Here is a 22,667-nt window from a genome sequence, read left to right on the forward strand (position 1 = left end):
GGTCGCTGCTGCAGATGTGCTCACGAGGGTCGCTGTTGCAGATGTGCTCACGAGGGTCGCTGCTGCAGATGTGCTCACGAGGGTCGCTGTTGCAGATGTGCTCACGAGGGTCGCTGCTGCAGATGTGCTCACGAGGGTCGCTGTTGCAGTTGTGCTCACGAGGGTCGCTGCTGCAGATGTGCTCACGAGGGTCGCTGTTGCAGTTGTGCTCACGAGGGTCGCTGCTGCAGATGTGCTCACGAGGGTCGCTGTTGCAGTTGTGCTCACGAGGGTCGCTGCTGCAGATGTGCTCACGAGGGTCGCTGTTGCAGTTGTGCTCACGAGGGTCGCTGCTGCAGATGTGCTCACGAGGGTCGCTGTTGCAGTTGTGCTCACGAGGGTCGCTGTTGCAGATGTGCTCACGAGGGTCGCTGCTGCAGATGTGCTCACGAGGGTCGCTGTTGCAGATGTGCTCACGAGGGTCGCTGTTGCAGATGTGCTCACGAGGGCCGCTGCTGCAGATGTGCTCACGAGGGTCGCTGCTGCAGATGTGCTCACGAGGGTCGCTGTTGCAGTTGTGCTCACGAGGGTCGCTGCTGCAGATGTGCTCACGAGGGTCGCTGTTGCAGTTGTGCTCACGAGGGTCGCTGTTGCAGATGTGCTCACGAGGGTCGCTGTTGCAGATGTGCTCACGAGGGTCGCTGTTGCAGTTGTGCTCACGAGGGTCGCTGTTGCAGATGTGCTCACGAGGGTCGCTGCTGCAGATGTGCTCACGAGGGTCGCTGTTGCAGATGTGCTCACGAGGGTCGCTGTTGCAGATGTGCTCACGAGGGTCGCTGCTGCAGATGTGCTCACGAGGGTCGCTGCTGCAGATGTGCTCACGAGGGTCGCTGTTGCAGTTGTGCTCACGAGGGTCGCTGCTGCAGATGTGCTCACGAGGGTCGCTGTTGCAGTTGTGCTCACGAGGGTCGCTGCTGCAGATGTGCTCACGAGGGTCGCTGTTGCAGTTGTGCTCACGAGGGTCGCTGTTGCAGATGTGCTCACGAGGGTCGCTGTTGCAGTTGTGCTCACGAGGGTCGCTGTTGCAGATGTGCTCACGAGGGTCGCTGCTGCAGATGTGCTCACGAGGGTCGCTGTTGCAGATGTGCTCACGAGGGTCGCTGCTGCAGATGTGCTCACGAGGGTCGCTGTTGCAGTTGTGCTCACGAGGGTCGCTGCTGCAGATGTGCTCACGAGGGTCGCTGTTGCAGTTGTGCTCACGAGGGTCGCTGCTGCAGATGTGCTCACGAGGGTCGCTGTTGCAGTTGTGCTCACGAGGGTCGCTGCTGCAGATGTGCTCACGAGGGTCGCTGTTGCAGATGTGCTCACGAGGGTCGCTGTTGCAGTTGTGCTCACGAGGGTCGCTGTTGCAGATGTGCTCACGAGGGTCGCTGCTGCAGATGTGCTCACGAGGGTCGCTGTTGCAGATGTGCTCACGAGGGTCGCTGCTGCAGATGTGCTCACGAGGGCCGCTGCTGCAGATGTGCTCACGAGGGTCGCTGCTGCAGATGTGCTCACGAGGGTCGCTGTTGCAGTTGTGCTCACGAGGGTCGCTGCTGCAGATGTGCTCACGAGGGTCGCTGTTGCAGTTGTGCTCACGAGGGTCGCTGCTGCAGATGTGCTCACGAGGGTCGCTGTTGCAGTTGTGCTCACGAGGGTCGCTGTTGCAGATGTGCTCACGAGGGTCGCTGCTGCAGATGTGCTCACGAGGGCCGCTGCTGCAGATGTGCTCACGAGGGTCGCTGCTGCAGATGTGCTCACGAGGGTCGCTGTTGCAGATGTGCTCCCGAGGGCCGCTGTTGCAGATGTGCTCACGAGGGTCGCTGTTGCAGATGTGCTCACGAGGGTCGCTGTTGCAGATGTGCTCACGAGGGCCGCTGCTGCTCGCGCTGCTGGCGGGCTGCTGCCTGACGGCCCGCGCGCAGTCCAACTACGCCGACCAGGGCAACGACGTGGCCTTCGGGCCGCCCGAGGAGGGCCTGCCGCCCTCCGCCGTGCTCGACGGCAAGGTCACCAAGCTGGACGACCTGTCGCCCGTCATCTTCCTCAACCGCACCAAGGCGGCGCTCAACTGCGCGGCCGGCTCCATGCAGGTGCGTGGCGCGCCCAACTCGCACACGTTTCACCTCCAATAAACGGACAGTTCTTCGTAGTTTCTTTAAACCCGAATCCTCGTAGAAACTTTGCCGTGTTTCGACTTCCGAGAACTGTTATTTGAGGTAAACACACTCGTAGAAGAAATAAAGAGTTCATAATGTTCGCAGGCTTTCACGACCATTGTCTGAAGTAGCTTGGCTTCTGGGTTTTAACCGTGTCCTTGGCGAATAATTCACCGACGTTTCGGTCGACATTGCAGTCGCCATCATCAGGGAGCAGTTAGTCGGTAGGTATCTGCTCCCTGATGATGGCGACTGCAATGTCGACCGAAACGTCGGTGAATTATTCGCCAAGGACACGGCTACAACCCAGAAGCCAAGCTACTTCAAGCAATAAGAGTGTGTTTTTCAGGAGTCTTAACACGTTTTTTCGTGGATTATTATTTTCGTGGATTCATGGATCCATGGATACTTAGAAACCAGATTTCTTCGTAATTTTAATGTTAAAATTTTTAACAGTGTAGTCGGTGTGGCCATCTGTAATCTAACTCAAGCATACTGCCTTTCTGAAATTTTAATATTAGCATTTATCCATTACTTGAATGCTTTCAATGGCAATTTTAAGGATTCTTAGTGAAATTAAGGCCTTAAAAGAGAACTTATTCTATTAATGATAAATTAAGGACTTTCTAAGGATATTAAGGAGGCTTACGAGCCCTGGTTATCTTGTATTTGTGGAAAATTGCCTTTTGCAACACTTACCAACGCACAGTTAGAGGATGAGACATTGTTCCTCGTGTTGAGACAGTGTTTCTCTAATGTTCAGACAGCTTTCCTCATGTTGAGACAGTGTCACTCATGTTGATACAATGTTCCTCGTGTTGAGACAGTTTTCCTCATGTTGAGAGTGTTCCTCATGCTGTGACAGTGATCCTCATGTTGAGACAGTGTTACTCACGCAGAGACAGTGTTCCTCATGCTCGATGTCTGGGCGCAGGTTGAGCTGAAGTTCAACGAGAAGTTCTTCGGCATCGCCTACGCCGACTTCAACCGCAACAGCGCGTGCAAGGTGGTGGGCAAGGGCGCCACCAGCTACCGCCTTGAGCTGCCGCTGAAGGGCTGCGGCACCAAGCAGGTCTGCCACCACCACCACTACCACCACCACTGTTCACTTGTTCGCCCCAGTTGGTCGGCCTGCGTCTCGCTCACGACACGCCCATTTCAAGTCAGGGAGAGGGGGGAAGAACCTATCACAGCGTTCGTCTGAAGACCACGCACAGAAAAATAAATTTCTGTATTTTTACAAACGATTCCTTTGGTAAACCAGCTGCCAAGCAATAGTTTGTAATACTACACGAAAGACATTGTAACTTTGTAAAACACATGTCCGTTACTGCAACGAGATACAACCCAGTCGAGTTGTACACAGTTGGAGGATCAAAATTTATTAAAACACTTTTCAAAGTGTGCTACGTTTGTTAATTTGCATTGTATTAGTTGTGCAAGAACAACCTAAGAATGTTATTTGTCTCGAAATCAAATGCTTTGGTTCAGAGCCTTTAAAATTGTTTGCTCCATAAAATTCAAAACATTTCATTACTTTTCTTAACGCTGCGGTAGTTTGTATGTAAACGAAGCATGATTACGCGCTCGGTTACGAACGTTCAAGGAACTGGTACTAATGACACAGCACAATAGCAAGAACTAACAGCCAAGTGAGAGGGCAATTTTCGTCCGTAAAGCCCGAGTCTACTTGAAACCCGGTCCACAATAACATCTTTCGTTAAATGATGTGAACGTTTTCAGGACCCATACTTGCATTTATCATGTGCTTGTAAATAAGATAAAACATTTATAGTGTTAAGTAGGTGCATGACACCTAAGGCGACGCGATGTACAGGAAATTTCGTTCTTCCTCGAACGAATTCAGAGTTGTGACATCAAACATGAAACCTTAACTTTGCCTTTCAAGTTCGAGAAAGATGATGGTGTGTACAGGAGTGCCTTTTAGTGCCTCGGCTCGTTAGGTTCGCGCGTGATGGTTCACTTCTTCATAATTAGAAAATCATCAAGAGAAAATAATACCACGAGATCGACTCGCAAGTAAAAAAGCCTGTGGTTATTACCAGTTTGCTACAGCTGACCGTAACCATGTAACGTTTCTAGAGTTAAGGCAGGGCAATGAATGCTGGCTTGTTATGGGGATATAATCTTAAATTATTTTTATTCTACTTTTTCGTATTTTTTTGTTAATGATTTTGACTAAATTCACAATATAACCGCTTATATGTGTAAATAACAGGTTTTTCTACTAAACAAGTTCTTATTTCATGGTTTTTATGAAATTAAAGGCAAATTGTTATGTCAGTCCTGAAAGTGGTTTTCCCCAAACCCTGAAAAACATAGGTTACTGTAATTACGGGAAAAATTAGTTTCTATTTATTTATTTAATGAATGATTTAATAAAAAAATTAAGTGTTTGAAGACGAATGCTACATACGAACGATTAACCCAAAACTAATTTAATGCTTTCAGTACATACTAGGACTGAGATAAAAAATATGCCTTTAAGTTAATAAAAAAAATTAAATAAGGACTTGTTTGGTTGAAAGCCACCGTTTCTAAACAATTAAATTAGGTTGTGTAGTGAATTGATTTAAAAACGTGTAAAAAACCAAGTACTAAGCTCGACTCACAATGATCCGTCTCATCCGTCCGCCAATCACCTGACACGCAGCCAATCAGATGGCCCGAAAAATTCCATCGGTTCGTCCGTCCGTCAAAACCCAGTCCAGATTTAACCTTCGACGGACGGATGAAATTATAACCTTAAAAATGTCTGAAAGACATTGTCTTTATTTTAAAAGCTTTTAGCTTAATTGTTCAGCTGATTCCGTTCTATGTTTTTAACTTGCCTATGAACACGTTTTAAGCTTTATATTTGGAACAAAATTTGTCTGAGACACAAAATTAATTAATAATGCACGCTAATTCGAAATTATCTTTAAATAAATATTTTAGAGTATGTTAACTCATTTATAAGTGATTAGCGTACTTAATTGCAAACTGGTAAATGTTTACAAGATAATTTTTCTCAAAAAATGTAAGCCTAAATAGTTAGATGGCGGCATTCAAGTAGAAAAATACTATGACGGACGAGCGTATCAATGTGAGACAAGTTTTAGAAGCGAATGAATTCAGAACACCATATCCTTACCTTCCGTACGTGACGGTGCAAAAAGAACATGGGCGTTAGATTGACTGAGTTATTCTGATGTGGGAAGAAGTAATTTACACGTGAGATGTGTATAGGCGTGTTGTGCATGTTGGTATTTATTTCTCGAGGAGTTGACGTGGTATCGGGAGGATGCCGGCGCGCGATGTAGGTGAGATTCCTGGAGTTGATGAGTTGTTGTGTGTGCAGGAGCCGCAGCGGGTGTTCACCAACAACATCGTGGTGAGGTTCCACGCGGGCCTCGAGATGGATGGTGACGAGGTGATCACCATCGTGTGCCGCTACCCGCCGCCCATCGCTCCGCCGCCTGCCGCGTTGCCCAACTCCATGTGAGTGCCGCGCTTAGACCTTTACCATCGGCATACACTCCCCTCTCCACAGAACTTTACCATCTGCATACACTCCCCTTCCTGTAAACATCACGTTTGACCACGCAGAGATTAGTAACTGCATTCAGGATTGCCCACTACCCCAATGATGATGGCGCATTTACCCCCCCCCCCCCTTAAAAGAACAATCGTTGGCTTCCTCCCCACTTTCCAAATATATATATACTTACCTAGGAATTTTAATTTGATAAGTGTCTAACCAGGTGGCCCGGAAGTCCTAATCCGGAAATTTGTTTTTAATTAGTTTAAAAAATTGTGCTTTAGTGCAAATATAACACTGAAATACTAAGCGAAATATTGCACTTTAGGGTCAGTTAATGTCAACTGATAAACTCTTTAAAATTTAGTTTCTTTATTTTTTTTTCTTATCCCCCATCCCCAACCCTCTCCCTTGTGGGTGGCCTGAATGCTCTGACCGATAAGCAGAGGCCTGCAAAATTCGCGTAATTATTCGGAAACGCTCTTAACTGGATATCAAGGACCGTTTAAAAAAAGAAAAAAAGAATTCAATAAGAGAATAACGAAAATCCACATGACCAGACCATTCCAATCCGGACAGAAGGTAGAATGTTGTGACAGTCAATGAACGAGTGAGAGGAGCTTAGCCTATTGCTACAAAATTGTGAGAATTTAGCAGGTTAATGAGTAAGTAGATCAGTTTTTGCTGCGCTGAGAGAACGGAATAGCTGTCGGCAATCACCATTATTCGTTAAATAGAGCCAACCATATCAGAAGTAGCTGTTTCAATAGAATATTTCGTTGCACCAGTGTCAAACTGTATTCCCCTCAAACGAAAAGCACATATCGTTTATCCCACTAGTGTAAAGTTGTGTAGAATAAATAATTGTCAGGGCCACCAATTCGGATTTCATACAAAGTTTTTGGGTGGAACAGTAGTATGTTATTCAGATGTAGTATTTATAGTGTTGAACGAAGCTGCGAAAGAAGTAGGACTGTTTGAACATAAATTCCTGTAACCACAACACATCCAGACGGTTGATACAGATCCAACAGTGAGTTGAGTCAGCGTTCCTGCTACACTCAGCTGTTAAAATATAACATAACTCATACTACAGGTACCTCAGACTCGCTGAACTCCCTCACAAGATGTATTACATAGCTTTTCTGTAGCAGTCTCTGCTTTTTTCCTCAGCGAGGATGTGGCTAGACAGAGGGAGAACATAGACGTAAATGCACCATTTGATTATGTATTAGCAATTACTTTTTTTTTAAGTTTAATTCCTGTAGGTTGTTCTATATTATACATCCAGTATTTAAAAAAAATGTGTCCTTCAGTACTCGCCAGATATGTTTAACATCTAACTCGGTAACGACCATAATGAATGTGTTCTCATGTTGCAAAAACACTTATAATAAAAAACTCGGCCACGAATTTTACGTAAAATTCTTTAAAATAATGCTGAGCGTGATAAATATATGAAAATTGTGTTTCCAACTACATTTCTTGACGAAAATCACACGTAATTTCCGTAACCGCCGCTAGAATTCCTTGCCGGAGCAGCTACGTCGACTATTGAATCATTTGATTAGCATGCCGAAATTTTTAACTAAATAATGAAATGGCTCCTGTAAAAACTAAAAAAACTACAAAAAATCTCATCCCCGGCTTTGGACCTGATTTTCGACAAGGAGGTTTATTAAAATACTGTCCATCTTTTTAAAATTCATCACACACTTAATACTGCAGAGTTTCATTTTTTTTTTGTAAACTTTGGTTCGCGACATCCGCTACAGATGACAGCACAATAGTTGTTACACATTTCCGTTCCATACACGAAATTAGTCCTACCAAATGCCGTAGACCGAGAGCTAATCCCGTGTGTGTGACGAGCGACGGTGCCGTGTTCCAGTATCAACCTGCCGCCGACGCCCGACAAGATCTTGCCGCCGCTGCAGGGCTACCAGATCCTGCTGATCGTCTGTGCCATCCTCTTCCTGTCGCTGCTGCTGCTGGGGCTGGGCTGCTCCTACGTGTGCCTGAAGAGGCGGCGCGTGGCCGTCGTGCGGCGACACCCCTTCTCCACGGCCTCCGGCTCGGAGATCACCAAGCTGTCGGGCTCCAGCCTCGGCAACATCTCAGTGTTCGAGGGCCTGAAGATCCCGCGCGCGCACGCCCAGGCCGCCGGCGCCGGGGGCAGCACGTCGGGCTCGGAGGCGGCGCTGATCGTCCCCGGCGGCGAGCACTCGGACACGCTGCCCAGCGACTACCCCTCCGAGTCGCCCAGCTCCGCGCACTCCGAGGTCGAGGACGTGGACACGCGCAGCCTGCGCCGCCCCTCGACCGTCAGCTCCGCCGGCTCCTACGACAACAAGGGCTTCGTGCAGCACCAGGAGGGCCTGGCCGGCTTCTACTCCGAGGGCTACGGCCGCCGCGACACCGCGGTCGTCCCCCAGCCCCCGCCGGAGCCCAAGTTCGACGTGTCGGTCCGCGTGAAGCGCGCCGCCCCGTCGCCGCCCGCCGACGACGCGGAGAGCGCCATGAGCATCCAGGCGAGGAACCTCACCACCATCCTCGAGCACGGCGAGGACAGCATGCTGCGCGCCGTCGAAACCTCGCGCCCGCCGGCCATGACGACCTTCTCTTACGTGCCGGACGTGCACCCGCCGCCGCCCCCAGCCCGCCTCCACACGGCGGCGCCCCCAGTGTACTCGCGCGTCCTCCGCCGCCAGCAGGAGACGGCGCAGGCGCGCGAGGCGTCGGCCGTCGACACGCTGTCTCAGCGGTCCATCCCCGACAACGACGACTGGTCGCAGGCTGAAGACTTCATCGACGCGCCGCAGCGGCGCATGTCCATCGCGTCGGGCCGCTCGCTCGCCAGCCTCAACACCGAGATGACGGACACTCGGTCCATGTCGGAGTTCGTGGACGCCTCGCACAAGCGCTACGCCGCCTCCTCCACGGTGGTACCGCCGCCGCCCCCGCCGCCGCCCGTCGTGCCACCGGCGCGGTACGCCAGCCAGGTGGAGGTCCCCGCCAGGACCGCCGACGTGCTGGAGCCGCCCGTCGTGGTCTCGCGCCGGCCCGAGATCACCTCGCACGTCGTGGACGACGTCTTCCTGCGCACCATCACCGAGAAGCGCACCGTGGAGGACGTGGAGCGCCACCGGCGCCAGGTGACCGAGTACCACGCGGCGAGGCCCCAGCCGCCACCGATCAACCCCCAGTGGGACGTGGTGATACGCAACTACCCGGCGCCGGGCGCCGAGGAGGCGCGCGAGCCGGCCCGCGACTGGGACAGCTACTCGGAGGCGTCCACGACGTCCGGCTACCAGCCGGTGACGGTGGACGAGCGCCACACGACGCGGGTGAACGTGCAGCAGAACTACCTGAGCAACCTGGAGATCCCGCCGCGCGACGTGCCCCTGCCCAACTGGGACGTGCTGGTCCGAGTTCTGAACCCGGAGCCCGAGGAGCAGCTCCAGCCCCTGGACACCGGCACGGAGGTGTTCCGCCAGGAGGCGACCCTGACCGTGGAGGACCGCGAGAAGTGGCGCCAGATCATCACCACCGAGTCCACGCTGAGGACCCTGCTGACCGAGGCGACGGTGCGCGAGGACTTCGAGCGCATCCGCAGCGACCAGCGCTACGAGCAGCTGTTCGAGCCCCGGAAGTGGGACGTGATCATTCGCGTGCTCGCGCCGCCGGAGCGGCCCTCGTACGACCAGCGCGGGGGCTCGTCGTCGGGCGGCAGTCGCTACCGCCGCAAGTCCGACTGGGACACGCGCAGCCGCCGTAGCTCGCTCCCCACGCTGTACGAGTACGACTCGGACGGCGGCTCGTCGGTGCGCACCCTGACGGCCGAGGCGGTCCCCCCGCCGCCCGCGGCGATGCGCTCCCGCCGCACCTCCCGCTCCAGCCTGCGCTCCGACGCGGACCTGCGCTCCATGTCCGAGATGACGGTGGACTTCGCGCGGCCCGACCGCGCCGACAGCCTCAGCGACACCAGCTCCTACTCGCGCCGCCGGTCCTACGACGACGACGAGCTGCTGGGGCGGGGCTCCGCCTACGACGAGGACCTGTTCCGCAGCCGCCGCCTCGACACGGCGAGCCTCGTGCGCTCCGCCAGCCAGCCGTCCCTGGCGCGCTCCGCCTCCGAGTTCACGGAGCAGTGGCTGCCCCCGGCGGCGGCGTGGGACCCCGACACGCCGGAGCCGTCCCCGGGCCTGCTGCGCCGCCTGCCGCCCGGCGGGGTGGTCTTCTCGACCACCACGACCACGACCCGCCAGGAGATGTTCCAGCAGCAGGGCTGGTTCGGCGACGCGGAGAGCGAGGCCAGCTTCAAGTAGGGCTCTGTGGCCTCCCACCCTTTAGGTGCCACCGCAATGTTTCGCGGCAAACAGAAAATGAATTTAAGGTTTGGAAACCTTGTGTTTTGGCAGTGAAAAATTGTTGTGATCCCAAAAATTAATGACCTAATTGCCAATAAAACTAGCTTAAGGAAATCTATAAAGGCGGATGCAGCCATCACATTGTAGAGGTTATAGATACATTCCGCAGGGGCCCGCGGAATTTACAGGGCGGCTCACGCGGCCCAAGAGTTTAGCACATGGGGTTAACCGACACATTATCTTTGTATGTTGTACACTGCCCATAATTTGGTCTAAATGAATGCAATAAGCAGACAACTTTAAAATATACAGACAGTTGTCCATAAGACATAGTTTTGACATCAAACACGGTTCACAGTCATGATTTTGCAAGTGCAGGCCCCCCTCAGTAAGGGGCTTCTTAATTCCAGGGGGCGGGGTCCCCCGGGATCTACGCCCATGCTCACATGACTGTTTAGGTATGAGTTTCAATGCTCTTATGTTTGATATTTCATGATGGTACATTCAAATCTCTACTGCATCAAAATAAAGCCTAAACATTTAATAGTTTTAACAAAGTCATGTGTCTGTTGGCTGACAATCTGTAAACAATTGCATGTGTTGTAAATTATTGTGTACACATGCTGATTTATTTTTAAGTTATATTGGAAAACAGATGGTCACTGATGGCTCTTTGCACTGAAAGCAAGAATCTGTTTGTGTTGTAATTAAATCTTGATTCAGCCACCAGCAGCTAGACCTTTCAACTACTGTGTTCACCATACAACTTGCTACAGTACGTACTTTCAATAAGGATTTTCAGCCTTGACAGGGAAAATTTGATACAACTGTAAGTTTCCTATTGATTTTCAAATATCTTATGGCATGTAAAATAACTCTTGACTATTTTTCAGAGGTCACAGAAACATTAAATATTTTTAGTCATTAATTTACTAACTAGGTACATTATTAAAAAAATTAAATTATTAAATATTGTGTCATAGTGGAGGAGCCCTGACAGCCAAGCCTTATCTGAATAAACTCCTCATTTAATCATTATAAAGTGATAACTGCTCCTTCCGTTACACAAAATGTTAACTGAACTGTATTTAATTTTCTAAAATTAAATAGGTATCAAGTACATTTAATACATATTTAATATTAATTTTCCCATAACTTTGTGACATAGTTATCAAAATTCTCTTAGGTAGTAGAATTGTTGCTGACTCTGATATATGCATTTTAATATTGTAATATATTTTTTGTAAGTAATACAACACAATAATAAAATTATAAATGAATGAATAAATTTTTGCTTTCCACTAATGGAAGGAGCAAAAACAATTCATCATAAAAAAATTATCTATGTTTCTTGAAAGCAATGAAAATTACTACAGTATAATTATAATAATTATACTAATTCAGTTTAATTATATTAATTTTTAAAAAAATAATAAAAAAATTTATACATGGTCATTACAAAACATGAATTGATCAGCTTGACTTACACATTACCACACTTCACAAGTGACCCCATTACCAACACTAAATAAGAGCAGTAAACCACCAAAACCTTTTAACAGGGGTAAATTAGTAAAACAAAAGCTTCTTTCCTTTCAGAGGAGTTTTCACAGAAATATGTGGTCCAGGGACCGAGAAGTTAGTGTCATGACTTTATGTGTGAATCTGGGATTACATATGTATAAATATTTATGTGCCAACATCTTTGACCTGGAGCAGGATGGAAACATGACATATTGATGAAAAAAATTTTTTTTATGAAAATGTGTTTTAAAAGTGATAAATAATACATTTACACCGAAAAACTGCCTTAAATATGAGCATTCAAGACTTTACTGCCAAAACATTTAAATTTTTTAAGTAAAACCTATTTTATCCATAATAGTGTGCTTTTTATGCAAAAAATAATGGTTTTAAAAGCAGTACATTGTTGTTTTTATTATAAATATTGTGTACCTAAATTGCAGAGACTGCACACTTACATGACAGAGTTGTTAAATATTTCTCGGTCATCAACTTTTCTAAATGAATAAAATATATTTTTCTTTTTCTAGAGGTACTATGTTAACACTTTCTGTTTGCATTACTATTGTAAATTAATAGATTGATTTCAAAACAAAATCATGAATATATTCAAACAGTTTATTTGATGGTGCTCTAATATTTGTTAACATTTAGCACAATTATATTTATAAGCAAAAATGTGTTCAGAAACACAAAATGATTTTATATGGAACACTTAGACATTAATAAATGTATAATGAATTATAAAGCAATATTGTGTGCCAATATTAATATGGAATTGAAATATGAATGTTGATTTGTGTAGTGAGAATTGCTAGCACGACTACCTACACCAACATAAAATTCATATTTATGGAATGATTAGAACGACTGTTTCTTTACTTTATAAAATAATAAATGAAAACATTATAATTTTAAGAAAATGATTTAACTCATAATTTATACAAGCAGGTTGTGTAATAGTATGTTTTGTTAACTGACATTTTTATCATAAATAAGCCTCGCTTAATATATACATAGTAGATCAATGTTTGAGTAGAATTAGTTGTAAAAATACTTTCAAGGCTGATTAACTCTACTTATTCAGAGTCATAAATAAAAAAAAGACTTATTGAAAGGTAAAAAGTATACAAATTTCTGCTAAGTATTTAACCTGTAAAATATTCCTTTTTTGTTTGTCACATGCAATATCCTAGCGACGCTAATTGACTAAAAACTGTTACTATTGACAATAAACATTATTATCTAAAAAAATAATTGCTTCATATGTATGAGTGCTTAATATTAACTACATACATTACAATTAAATAAATGCTTAGTAATACATCTGCACAAAACAATTAGGTATGTACATATAAAATTGATAAAATACCGGTAGGAGAAATGTTTACCTTGGCCTTGCATACACATAAGTACAGTGTAACTGCAGCAATCGATCAAACAAGTCACTATCATGCTGTGTGATCTCCGTAATAAACTTCGTAGTTAAGTGCTTGTTCTAATGGCAAACTAGACCACTGATTTATATAACGAGAAATGAAATGTTGTATATAATGAGCCTAATTTTTTTTTACAAAATAAAAACTGTTGTAAATACAATTTCTTATACAAGGTGTTTACTGGAGACTACCTATCTCTTCATTCATCACTCGGGTAATGTTTGAATTTACTTTTAATTCAGAGTGGAACTGGAGAAGTAGGTAAATGGATCTAGACATAGTGTAGACCTACCTAATAACTTAAGTAGATTTTTTTTATTAACCGTTAGCTATAGCTCAAAACAACAAAGCTATCTGAATCATTCTACTTGTAAACTGTTAGAGTTAACATTTTTTTTACCTTATGTTTCAGTCAATCTTAAGTGTGCTCACAGTTAATTAAACAATAGGTACCTACTGATTAATACTACTCATTAGAGTTTTCAGTGAAGTAAGAAATTACATCTGTCAACATCAATCACAAACATATATACTGTATCCATTTAGGTAAAAATATACCTTCATCATAGATCAGCTCTAACACAGGTGGTAGTTAGAAATGTCAATTTGGGTACTTACCTCTAGATGTAAGTTAATCTTTACATTAGTTTAAGTGCACAGTTTATCTTGTATCTAGAGTTTAGTTATTATGAACAGCTATTAAAACTTTAGTGAGCATATTGTTTTATGTCTTTTTTTGAAAGTATCAAGTGGATTTTGGGTGCTACTGTGTTTTGAAAACATACTATAAAAGTATTCATTGTGACACAAATGCATGGTGCTATGTTATAGCTACACTTACATTATTATTATTATTATAGTACTTAATTTGAGGTGACAGTTAGGTCTGCATTTCTTATCATTCTGTGCAATATTTATCTAGTAACAGTCACAATACATAATTATATACTATATATCCAATGTGCTGCAATTTGTTCATTAGTTACCACTTTTATGAGATGTCAATTTTTTTTTTACCAAGCAGCAGATTTTTGTGTTTATAATTTGTGAACAGATTCCAAGGGCATGTTAAATGAACTGAGATTTGCAATGAAGTTCCGATATACATGCAGCTGTTGGATGGGGCATCTTTCCACTGGCATTGGAAAAGAAAAATCTTAAGCTTTTTAGTTAGGTTATTTTGTTTAGCTAAGCACGTTACATGCTTTAAAGATGATGATGTTGATGATGATGATTATTCCTTGATAGTCGTACTCGAGCACAATGACCTCAAGTAGTTAAGGCCGTCGTCAGACGAGGGAGGGGCAGAGGGGGTAAAATACCTGGGACCAGGATGCCAGGGGGACCGTATGCATGAATTTACCCATATAGCCACAAACCTATTGTTAATATAATAGACCCGAAACCTTAAAGTTAAGAGAGATGCGCAGATCATGTTTACAGTTCTAACTCGCAAATTTACAGTCATTAGTAGGGACAAGATTTTATGGTTTTATTTTTGGGCTATTTATTAAAAAAAAACCAAGAGATTTCAGTGTTATTGTTTTTATTTTTTTGAACTCTTAATATAGCATACGATTAAACAAATTTGACACTTAAATGTTTTATAACACTTAATTCACCAAAACAGTTTATTGTGACTGATACATGATTCTCTTTTATGATATACCGTAATAATTTGTAACAAGCATTTCTAATTACATACTCAAAAAAAATAAAAATAAATCTGCAAATTGTGTGTTTGAAAAATGTTCCAGTGCCCGTATATAAAAATAAGTTTAAAAGAAAAATAAATTAAAATAAATTCAATATATTTAGTACAACAATTTGGTATAACCTTAATGCTAAATATGTTACATTCTTTGTGTTAATAGGTATTTATATTAAAAGAAAAAAGGTTTTTGTGATTAAAGTCAAATTTTTTATTAAAAATGCTGATTTTTTTGTGATTTCAGTTGCTTTTCAGTGCTTAATGGTGTATCAACTTGCATTTTAGTGTTGTATGGTGTATTGACATGGTTTTCAGCATTAATTAGGTTTTATCGCAATTCACCACATAATCTTGTCCACATAAAGTAATGGAGAGGGGGCCCGACCAAATTACTTGTCCCCGGGCCCTTGGTTTGTCTCAACTGTCCTGACGGGTGGTGGAAGCCACATAGCACCTGGATGATTCTGCAGTTGTTCGTAACTGCCTTCTGCAGTGGAAGAGAACAGAATACACAACACCCTATCCTGGACACGGTCGGCAATGGAACCCAGGACCTTTGGTCCACCAGCCATAAGCTCTGATGACGAAAATGACAATCACATAATTTTTTAACTTTCCAGAAAATTGAAAATATATATTCTCCTTTGTCTTTTTCTAACAATTCAAAGTGAGAATAATTTTGTATGAAATCTCATAAACTAAAAATATTTTTTTTTTATTAATTTGCTTTCGTTGGTTTATATATTCATATATTTTTAGATGTTTTTTTTTATGTACTTATCTGAGCTTGTAACATGTTGAATAAACAGTGCTTACAAAACAGTAAAAAAAAATTGTTTTAATTTTAAGTGTTACCAACATGTTTGGAATTTTTAATGAAAATAAGAAGGAACAGGAGTACCACAGATAAGAACTTATACAAAAATTAGGCGGTTGTGAATTTCACTGCATTTCAGCAACTTCCATGGGTGAGTAGCACAAAAAAAGAGACACTTAAAAGCAACTGACAGCAAACATGAAGGGAGATTACAATTTTTGATAGAGTAATACTATAGTTTTTTTTTATCATAATGGTGAAAAAATAAATAGTATAAGACTAGTACTGTACAATGCAAGAAATAACATTTTAAATACATTTTCATTATATGTTATGAAATAACTGCTAGGTTGTAACACAAACTGGGTGTGACACAAAACATTATAACATATTCTAAATTCACTGATGCTTATATTCATCTGACTCATGTCTATCACAGCAAAATGCTCTCACAAAATCTGTTTCAGACACATTTTACAATTTTTTTTACATCTTTGAAAGACGGAGACAGTTGCTATAGTTTCAGAGAACCCCGGAGACTGTTCACAGTTAACAGAAAGCGGACATGGCCTGGTAAAAGAGGACGTCTGGAAAAACTAGGTACTCCACAGGAATTGTGCTGTGGCTGGTAAATCTTGCGTTAATAGGGCATGCTCGATGGTTTGAGTGCTATCAAATCAAGGCTAGAATTGACAAAGGGCCCAAGAGCTGAGGTGGGATACTATCAATTTTTATACTGAAACCCGATTACAAAAACATTCCAAACCTGAAATAGCTACTAGCACTTTTCAAATATGTATTATGCTTTTACCAATAAGATACTTATAAAAAATTGTTATAAATCATACACCTACTTTATATAACACCAACCATCAATAATTTAAATAGGTTGTCTGGTCTTGGGCTCTTGTAAACCTAGAATTTTTTGGTCAATGTTGAGTTCCAATTGCATCCCAAAACATTTATTGATACCTACAATAAAAATGAAACAATCAAATACACCACCACGAAAAAAAATATATATATATATGTATATATATATGTGTGTGTGTGTGTAAAAATACACATACACATATACCTACTACTTATAGATGTCTCCAAGCCATAACAAAATTTCCTTGCACTTATGAACTAGTAGGGCTGCCCTAGAGGAGATGGCATTCTAATCACCTCGTCAAGCTGAGGCACCGTTATGTGATCAGAAGTAAGTACGTAGTAGTAGTATGGAAGTAGAGAGAGATTACACTAGGAGGTTGAACCTCTTTGCTTATTTTTTTATTCGGATAACTATGTAGTGTAAAATACCAACCAGCGTGAAATAAACCTTACAATAATGTACTTTTATTAATGTATAATGTTAAATTATGGTTTTAAAATAGTTTTATAACTGTTTTTAATATATTAAATGTATGTACGAAAATTAAATTCACATTTACTATTTATAAAGGTTTTTATTTTTGTCCCAATACCACAGGATGCAAGATGCAATAACGTATAGGATCTAAGGCGCTTAATATTGCAGTCACCCGACCTCTGTGAAAGGTCCGGGGGGTACCTGACGGGCGCTACGGGCGTCGCGATGCTGCAGTTGTCCGGAGGGGCGCCAGGCTAGCGGACTGCTAGGCCGTTGATGTTGGGTCGTGGGTACACTGCCCCCGCGTGCCCCGCCAGGTACACGGCTTGAATCTAACCTGAATGGTTGTCCCTTGACTGTGAAGGCCGCTCGGCCGTGTGGAGGACGGGAGACTACGGAAAATTATTGTACACGAGTTGGTGAGAATTACCTTTAATTTAGTCCCGCTACAAAAACTCTCACCAACACTTGGCGACGTCTAGCGGTTACACAATTAACACAAAAAAGAAACACAACACTACGCGACACTAATGGTTACCGCGGCAGTCTCGCGGGATGTGGGTCGATGCTCGCTGGAGACGGCCAGCGCCGAAAGTTAACGGGTGCAGGGGGGGCTCTATGAGCGGGCTCCTAAGTTCGGAGTAACACTTACGTGAGTGCAGCCGGCAGGCATATGCACGGCGTCCTTAATTAAAAATACTTTCGCTGGAGTCGGCCAGTACCGTACGTTCCGTGATACGATACGTAGCGCGGTATCACACTGAAGACGGTCGGGATAGGCCCGGTTTCGCAAAATACGCGCCGGGTCGACGTGGGCAGCGGTGAATTAATAAAAGGATTTAAATTTGAAGATGTAGTACAGAATAAAAATAATCAATGAAACAAACTTGAATGCTGCCCACGGACACACGTCTGTTCCCGGCGCGGAGTGGTTGGAGACTGCCGAACATGGCCGCCTCGCAAGGAAGAGAAACTTTCTCTTCTTTGTGAGTCGGCACCAAAAACTTATAATAATTTAATTGGTTATATGATGAGTAAAAAACATGCTCAGGTGCTTGATTAAAACTTTGCACCTGGTAAATATTTGCCTAAGGCTTAACAATTGTTTTACTGGAATAATTAATTTAAAAAGCGGCACCAAGTTGGCGACTGTAAATTTAACTACAAATTGTCTCAATGTGCACTGTTTAGGTTTGAATTCCCTTAGTTTGGCTAGACCACTATCATAGGCCAATTAATCAAGGCCCGTAGCCGCTGTGGCTAGTAACGAGGGTTGTTTTCTGTTCCGTGCGAGCCGCGCATGCACGGAGTCTCTACAACGCACTTGCTCACTGCATGTGATTACTTAATTTCATCCTAATGCCTTGTTTGGGCATTGTTTTCCGTAGTCCCGGGGTTTTGTGCCCTGTTGTTTTAATTCAGTTAATTGAGGTCACGCCCGGGGCGCTCGCTTGACTCAATCCGGCTGGGCGAGGGGCGCGCTCCTAAAACGGGATACGGTACTGGTGGTGCGGAGCACGGGCTTAACGGCCATGGTCGGTACGACGTCAATATGTTCCACTTTGTTGTAAATATTTTTAATTCCCTCCCTCTCCCAATACTTTTTTTAGTTTTCATAAAAGAATCGTTCGTAGAAGAACTTAGGTTATCACCTTTCCATCAAAGTAGTAAGGTATTCTTAAGTTCAGCAAATACACATAACCTAAAATCCCCATGTTTACTTTTAGATGGGCATATATTTCTTTCAAAATATTTCACATAATTTCACAATGCAGCACCCAACATCTTCTTCCACAAGTTTTCTTCGTAACTTTATCCATATCAAAAAGTTTAAAGGACAACAAACAATTTGTTTGAAATTCAAACTATTTAACAGTTTGAATTATTAAACGAACAGTGACACAAACCAAAAGTCATTAACACAACACATACATTCAAAACATCAAAGAAATAAAATATTTAGCATGAATTATTTAAACAAGTAAACTATAGTAGATTTCGAAAATAAAATCAGATTTCTTCATCAAAGTCAAATTATTCAACATTAAATTATTTGGTTTAATATAGCTTTCCCACGTTGGCACAAGCCTTCGCAGTCTTCAATAAGGCCAACGTAGGCCCTACCTAGTGATGACCCCCTCATCAGAAGAGGAACTATCTCAAAATATCGCTTTCTCTGTCTAAACAACATTTTAATAGAAAAATAAAATAAAAAGAAAGGAGCATTTTAAGCCAAGGAGAATAGTTACTATTTTCATCAAACTTTCTTTGTGGTTAGCTAAAACATTGTATTAGGGATAGAAACTGAAGTAATACCTAGCATCACCGGTACAGAAAGTTATGAAAATGTAAAAATTGAATGAGCCCATAAAATCTGCTTCACAGAAGGGTATGGTAGAGTGAAAGTTGTCGATACAGACGCCATACTCAGAAATGTGTGTACAAAGACCTGCACTTGTGTACCTGCACGTGCTTTAGACTCAAGTTCTGCATGACCCTGCACACCTGAAAAAGACTATAATGCTGTGATTGGCAGTGAAGCCATAAGCAGTTTCGGACGGAAGGCCCGAGGCCTGAGATAGGAGCTGGGTTTGATTTCTGGAATGAATAAATAATGATTTACATTTATATTTACGTGAAGTCTATAGAGACGGTTGAAGGGTACCATGGTGAAGTGAAGCAGCAACGGAAAGGATTTTTTGGAAAACAGGAACACAATAAATATCCTATACCAAGAAAACCCACCATTTGATGGCAACCTACACTACTTTTACAATAATGAGAGAGAAAAAATGGTTTCATTAGTTTGGTAGTATCCAAGTTCGGCCGGACTCTTTACAGGAGCCTTCTTGTGGGACTCAAGCTCAGAGTGTCCTGAGCATCCAGAAAAGCAGAACCACCCTGTTTATCGCAAGCTCCAGCCACATACGCCAACAAGACAGTCGAGCTAGACATGACATCATGCAAGGGGTTTTCCCCCCCCCCCCCCCCCCCCCCCCCCTTTTCTTTCGTAACCCAGCGCTCTTAGCCGATGGCGATAGGCCCTGTCGCCCTGGGGCCCCCATGGGCATGGATGCGGATCACGCCGCATACACAACCAGGAAGGGCGTTAGAGCTTTGGCTATACACAGGGGCTGAGGCTACCCATCCCAGCATGTGTAACACCTCAGCCCCCTACCCCACTCAGTTCACCAGCAAGTTGGATGCTCCCTTAGCCCTCCGGAGTTGTCATCACTTCTGGCGCCTACCCCAGTCTCCCGCCTCACACTGGGACTCCTCAATCACCCTGCGAACCCGCGGTCCGGCGGAGGCCTACCCAACCTCTCCCAGCAAACCAGGCTGGTGATCCGGAGCTGTCTTCGTCGCTCACAACGTCAGCACGTCAAAGGGCTAGGGAACCTTGATACCTACCCCTAAAGCAGTCGGGGCACCACTCCCAAGTACGAGTCCTTCCCAGCAAGAATCCTGGGCCTTAGAGGAAACCTCAGTGGGGAACCATTCAAACATAATGGATTCTCCCCGTACTACTACCAACTTTTGGTCTACTCGGCAGACTGTTCGCCGGTAGCTTGACCAGACCGTCACGAGTCAGAGTGCGGCACAAGGTGTCCTTGTCGCCTAGGAGTACCCTCCGACCCTCCGTACCTCGGCCAGTTGAGCTGGACAGCAATGCGGCAGATCGCAATCTGCCAATCATTACCCAAGAATAATCAGCAAATGAACTACAGGCCACTTCAAAAGATAGGCCTCGCCACACTATTATTTTTTTTATTAATGTTGCTCAAATTGAGCTTCTCTAATTTCTTGCTAAATTTTTAATTCTCTGGAATACAAATGACACATAATCTAGTAATGTTAAAGTACCTAACACTAAAATCTTGTCACCACTCACCACCTCCGGCTAGCTCAAATTTGGTGATGAGTGGAACATACAGGTTACAGGTCACGAAGAAAGAAGAAATTTATGAACAATGTTCAATGTATTACCTGTTTTATTTATTTATGTAAAAATCACACTATATTCGGAACAATAGAATAAATAAAAATTTCATGTACTAAAAATATATACAAAACACAGCCATAGCTCGGCCCGCCACCCGAACAACGACCGATCGGCCTGGGGCTCAGATAATGACTGAATTTTACAGCCTTCCTTCTTTTACGGGCAGTGTCCTGGGCTCGCTGACGTAATTTTCAGCCAATCACGGCGCATAACAACAGAAGCTTCCACGAAATGCTTACTTCTGTTCCCACAACACAGCGATGATTTTATCTCTTTCTCACACTCATGCCTGTGACCGTGACTCACACGTCTAGCGTGTGAAACAAAGCCTCAGTCGTGGGAAAAACGAAGGAAAATCACGTCAGCATGCCTTCCCACACAAAGCCAGCAAAAAATTACGAGAAAAATAAACTTGTGAAATTTAAAAATAAAAACAATAAACCCGGAGAATTATTTTCACAATAACTTTGAAAAAGGAAAAACTTTAAATCTAACCTGGAATAAGACAAAAAATTTATAACAAATTTTTATTGATGGATGGCATGGGGAAGGCTCTAATCTGGGTTGTTATAATCTTAAGACAGCAGTAATTGTTTCCAAAAAGGTTTCTAGCTGATACTGTTTTACATTCATCAGTTAACACAAAAAAAAAGGCTAATGTTTGAAACTTTATTATACCAACTAAAATTGGGAAAATGTATAACTTGATACATTGAGACCTAACAAGTGACTTTAAATTATCTATTTGTTATTTTTTTTTCTAAAAAAAAAAAAATGTAATCCCTCAAAATTTTCATCCACTAAAAATTTTACACGATCATAAAGAAGACTGTATTCCATTGTTAATGATTCAGGAAGTATTGAAAAAGAAATAAAATTTAAAACAATTTTTTTTGCAGACTTTAAAAATTTTTTTTAACAACCATTGTATATTAACATCATTAACTTAGAAACAATATTTATTTACCTACTTCAGCATTTAATTATAAAATATTTTACCTTCTCTACAGTGAGCAGCAAAATAATACGTTACTAACTGTGTGTTATTCGTGTCATAGGATTTTTTTTTAAATTGTGCTTGAGATTCAGCCACAGCGATAAAATTAAGTTTTTAACTGCTTTATGTAGTTCAGTTTCAAGAGTAATATTTTAAGAATATGGCTTTCACATTTTCCATTGAATAAATTTGGACAGATAACTTTGGAAACTTTGCTACCGCCCTGTTGTTTTACACCAGCAACACCGCGGTCAACAATCTGTCGTCACACTCTTGCCCCAAGGAGGGTCAAACTCTGCGCGGGTGGCACTATCCCACCGCACGTGACTGTACAAAACATAGTTCACCTTTTCATTCCACAAGTGTGAGACACTTTAAAACCAAACAATGTAAGAGCAGGATTCAAATTCTTTAATTATTTCATGGCTATTATTGAGTAGCATGATTCCAACTCCTAAGAATATTAAACTATAACTCTATATTTACATTTAATTCACTTGATTGGCAAAACAAAATATTAAACATAATATTAAATGAAAGGTCCTTGAGTCTCTATAATTCCTGTGTGCGCACTTTTACGGTATTATGCATGAACTCGTTTGCTGTCTGTCTCGAACAATCACGGCCTAAGTGGGTAATGTTGCACCTCTCGTAACAAGGCATCCAAAAGAAAGTACGTCCAGTTCAAAAGCTAGTAAGACACGTGCCCGCCCTTCGCCTATTCTGGCAACAAG

The 22,667-nt window shown here is 43.4% G+C and overlaps 1 protein-coding gene across 1 annotated transcript in view; it reads left to right on the forward strand.

The window, feature by feature from the left end:
- The window catches only part of LOC134538550 (uncharacterized), a 119,612-nt gene extending 104,017 nt beyond the window's left edge, over positions 1-15,595 (forward strand). Inside the window, exons 3-6 of the mRNA XM_063379972.1 lie at positions 1,878-2,111; positions 3,112-3,249; positions 5,539-5,678; positions 7,610-15,595. Of these exons, the coding sequence (XP_063236042.1) occupies positions 1,878-2,111; positions 3,112-3,249; positions 5,539-5,678; positions 7,610-10,046 (2,949 nt within the window). The 3' untranslated portion in view covers positions 10,047-15,595. The remainder of the gene's footprint in view (positions 1-1,877; positions 2,112-3,111; positions 3,250-5,538; positions 5,679-7,609) is intronic.
- The last annotated feature ends 7,072 nt before the right edge of the window (positions 15,596-22,667 follow it).

The sequence above is a fragment of the Bacillus rossius genome, chromosome 1, assembly GCF_032445375.1.
Source record: "Bacillus rossius redtenbacheri isolate Brsri chromosome 1, Brsri_v3, whole genome shotgun sequence".
In the NCBI taxonomy this organism is placed as follows: Eukaryota; Metazoa; Arthropoda; class Insecta; order Phasmatodea; family Bacillidae; genus Bacillus; species Bacillus rossius.